The sequence below is a fragment of the Lupinus angustifolius genome, chromosome LG03, assembly GCF_001865875.1.
Source record: "Lupinus angustifolius cultivar Tanjil chromosome LG03, LupAngTanjil_v1.0, whole genome shotgun sequence".
Lineage (NCBI taxonomy): Eukaryota > Viridiplantae > Streptophyta > Magnoliopsida > Fabales > Fabaceae > Lupinus > Lupinus angustifolius.
Window position 1 is genome coordinate 3,525,031 of NC_032011.1, and position 3,157 is coordinate 3,528,187.

Sequence of the window (3,157 nt, forward strand, 5' to 3'; positions counted from 1 at the left end):
GTGCCTACGGATGATAATCTTAGGAAAAGAGGTTGTCAAATTGTCTCCATCTGCAACTTATGCCATTCTCACAGTGAGGAGGAGGATCATCTTTTTCTGCAGTGCAGTTTTGCATCTAGTATTTGGGCTTGGATCACTCATGCTTTCTCAATCAACCTGGACATCTCATCCATCAAAAGAATTTTGGATGACTGTGATAAAATGATAAATAAGCAGGTTAAAGAGGTTCTCATAGCTTGTGTGATAAACACCTTAAGCACAATTTGGTTTTGCAGAAACCAGAAAAGATTTGAGGGAATTCTAATCTCTATCCCTATGGCAATCAGAAGGATCAAGAGGGACACTTCTTTAGCTGGAAATTCCTCCTCTGCATCTGCTTACCCCTCTGTTGAGGACCTCTTGATCCTTAGAAGCTTTAACATAAGTGCTAAGCTTAATCTTGCTCCCAGAATCACGGAAGTTAAATGGCTCCCTCCAGAATTGGGCTGGATTAAAGTCAACACAGATGGAGCAGCTCATGGAGCTCTAGGGCATGCAGGGGGCGGGGGAATTTTCCGTGATCATAATGGAGTGTTTATCACTGCTTTCTCTAAGTATCTAAACATTCAGAATGCCATCTTTGCTGAGTTTCATGCAGCTTTGCATGCTGTGAAAACTGCTTATAACAGAGGTTGGAAGCAGCTTTGGATTGAGGTTGATTCAAGCATGCTTTTGGACATCTTCAATGGTAACTCTAATCCCCCTTGGAGTCTGCAGAATGATTGGATAAAGTGCAAGGAGAAATTGCACACAATGAACTACAAAATCACTCATATCTTTAGGGAAGGTAACAATTGTGCGGATAAATTAGCTTCGTTTAGCATTGTTTCAAGAACTTACACGGTTTGGAATGCAATTCCTACCTTTATCCTTAGTGATTATAACAGGAACAGATTGGGAATGCCCAATTATCGTTTCAAGAACATGTAATTCTCTTCCTCTATCAATATATTGGGTGTAATCACACCTTTGTTCAAAAAAAAAATTAAGTTCTCATTAAAAAAAATTATTTTTAAAAGAAAACGAAGATTGTATGAAAATTAATTTGAGAGATGATATTCCGCCATTATTGAGTTAAATACTCAATTAATCATTATTAAACCTTCTTTTTTTTATTTTAAAATAAAAAGAAAATTGGGAGAGAGAATTAATTTGAAATAGTATATTACTATTAATGAGCCAATAATTATTAAATTAAAACTTTTTTATTTCTTCTTCAGTTTTAAAATGGCAGGAAATAGAAATCTGAAATTACATATTGTTTCCAATCAAGATCACATTTTTATTATTAAAATAAATTGAAAAATTATTTTTTAACTTTTTGGGTAAGACAAATTGAGTATTCACAGAGCCCCTATTCTCTTGGTCATTTTCTTCCACCTTGATTGAAGTATCCAAATCCTAGTTGGGAAATCTATGAATCATTATTCTCTTAGCAAATGTTTCATTCTACTTTGTTCAATGTTACTACTAGCTCCTCTATTTGACTTCCTCCACGTGAGAATATACTTATCTTCAACGTAATCCTTTCGAAATATTCTTTACAACACTAAACTTATATGTAGCTTTCCATACCATCATCCAATGAATATTGGTAAATATTAAAAATATTAAAAAAGTATGTTGACTAATAAATAGATTGTGTTACTACCAAATAGAAATAGATAAAATCACAACATTTACTTAACTTGTTGAATTGGAAGATGTTTCCAAAGCATATTCCAAAAAAATGACATCTCAAGCTTTAAATTACAATGCAAGAACTTCCTTAAAAGCCAAATTTTTATTTATTTCACCTTAGGTTTCGTGATGATATGAGACCATTAACATAAACATAAAACATGCATAAAATTATAGCATGTCTAAGAAAGATAAAGTAAAATAAAAATCAAATGTCAGTATGACCTACAAGCTTGGTTAGACCAAAAGTAACACACATAGCCAGCCATCCCCCAATCAAAACCCTCAAAGAGGACTTTATCATGGGTGCTTTCCCTAAAACAGCACCAACCCCTCCAAAAACCAACAGCGCAATGCTCACAACAGCCACCACCACCACTATCCTCGCCTTGTAGCCTTCGATGAACGCAGCCCCGAGCAGCGGCACCATCGAGCCCATGGCGAAGGCCAGCCCAGATGCCATGGAGGCATGAAATGGGTTTGGCAACTTCTCTTTCCCGGCCACTTTTCCATCTCTTTTCATCTGTGCAAGCTCAATATCATACTGTGAGTAAACTGAAACAAACTCTCCAATGGCCATGCTAAAAGCTCCAGCTATCAACCCTGCTACCCCAGTTAAGATCATGATTTTAGCACCCTTTTGAACAGCTCCAACACCCATCATAAGGGATGCAGTTGAGAGTAATCCATCATTTGCACCCAAAACTGCAGCTCTAAGCCACTGTGCCCTGGTGGCATAGTCAAAAACCTTGGGCTCTTGCTTCTCTCCACTCTTTAATTCTTCACATGAGATGGGTTTGGCTTCGTTGAAGGTTGGTAGAGTGCCTAGAAATGGTTGTTCCAAGTCTCCCATGGCTGCAAATGAGAAACTGGTGAGTGGTGAGTGCTGAGTGGTGAGTGGAAGATGAAAGGGATGCTTGAGTGTGAGGGAACACTGCCATTTGATTAGGGTATTTATAGGCTAGCAAGAAAAGCAAATTACGAAAAAGAGACATGGGTATATGGCGTAATAATTATATGATGCATAGTGAAGCCTAATATTTGGAAGAAATATTAATTATTAGCCACTCAGTGTAAACCATCTTTTTGGAACAATCTCATGCAAAAAGACATAATTAAAAGAATTATAAGTATTTATAAATATTTATGGGACAACATAAAAGCTTCTCACATGTTTGACTACTACTCGGAATTCACCACTACTTAACGCTGTCTCTAGCTAAAATCCAATAGGTTTACACATGTTTCCTCAGAAGTCAATGGAATTCACCTTCACCATGGTTTGGCTCTATTAGAGAACTGTTTTCCAATAGTTTTACTAAGGAGTTATCTTCTATTGCTAAAACCAAAAATACCAAAATAGTTAAAGATTGCAAATTCACATAACTGCCAATTTGGCATATTGTGTAGTGTGAATACAAATTTTCAGTGAATCTTT

The 3,157-nt window shown here is 36.4% G+C and overlaps 1 protein-coding gene across 1 annotated transcript; it reads right to left on the minus strand.

The window, feature by feature from the left end:
* Positions 1,767 to 2,694, minus strand: LOC109343106 (vacuolar iron transporter homolog 3-like). Its single transcript, XM_019581244.1, has one exon. The coding sequence runs from the start codon at positions 2,570 to 2,572 to the stop codon at positions 1,928 to 1,930; it is 645 nt and encodes a 214-aa protein (XP_019436789.1). The 5' UTR covers positions 2,573 to 2,694; the 3' UTR covers positions 1,767 to 1,927.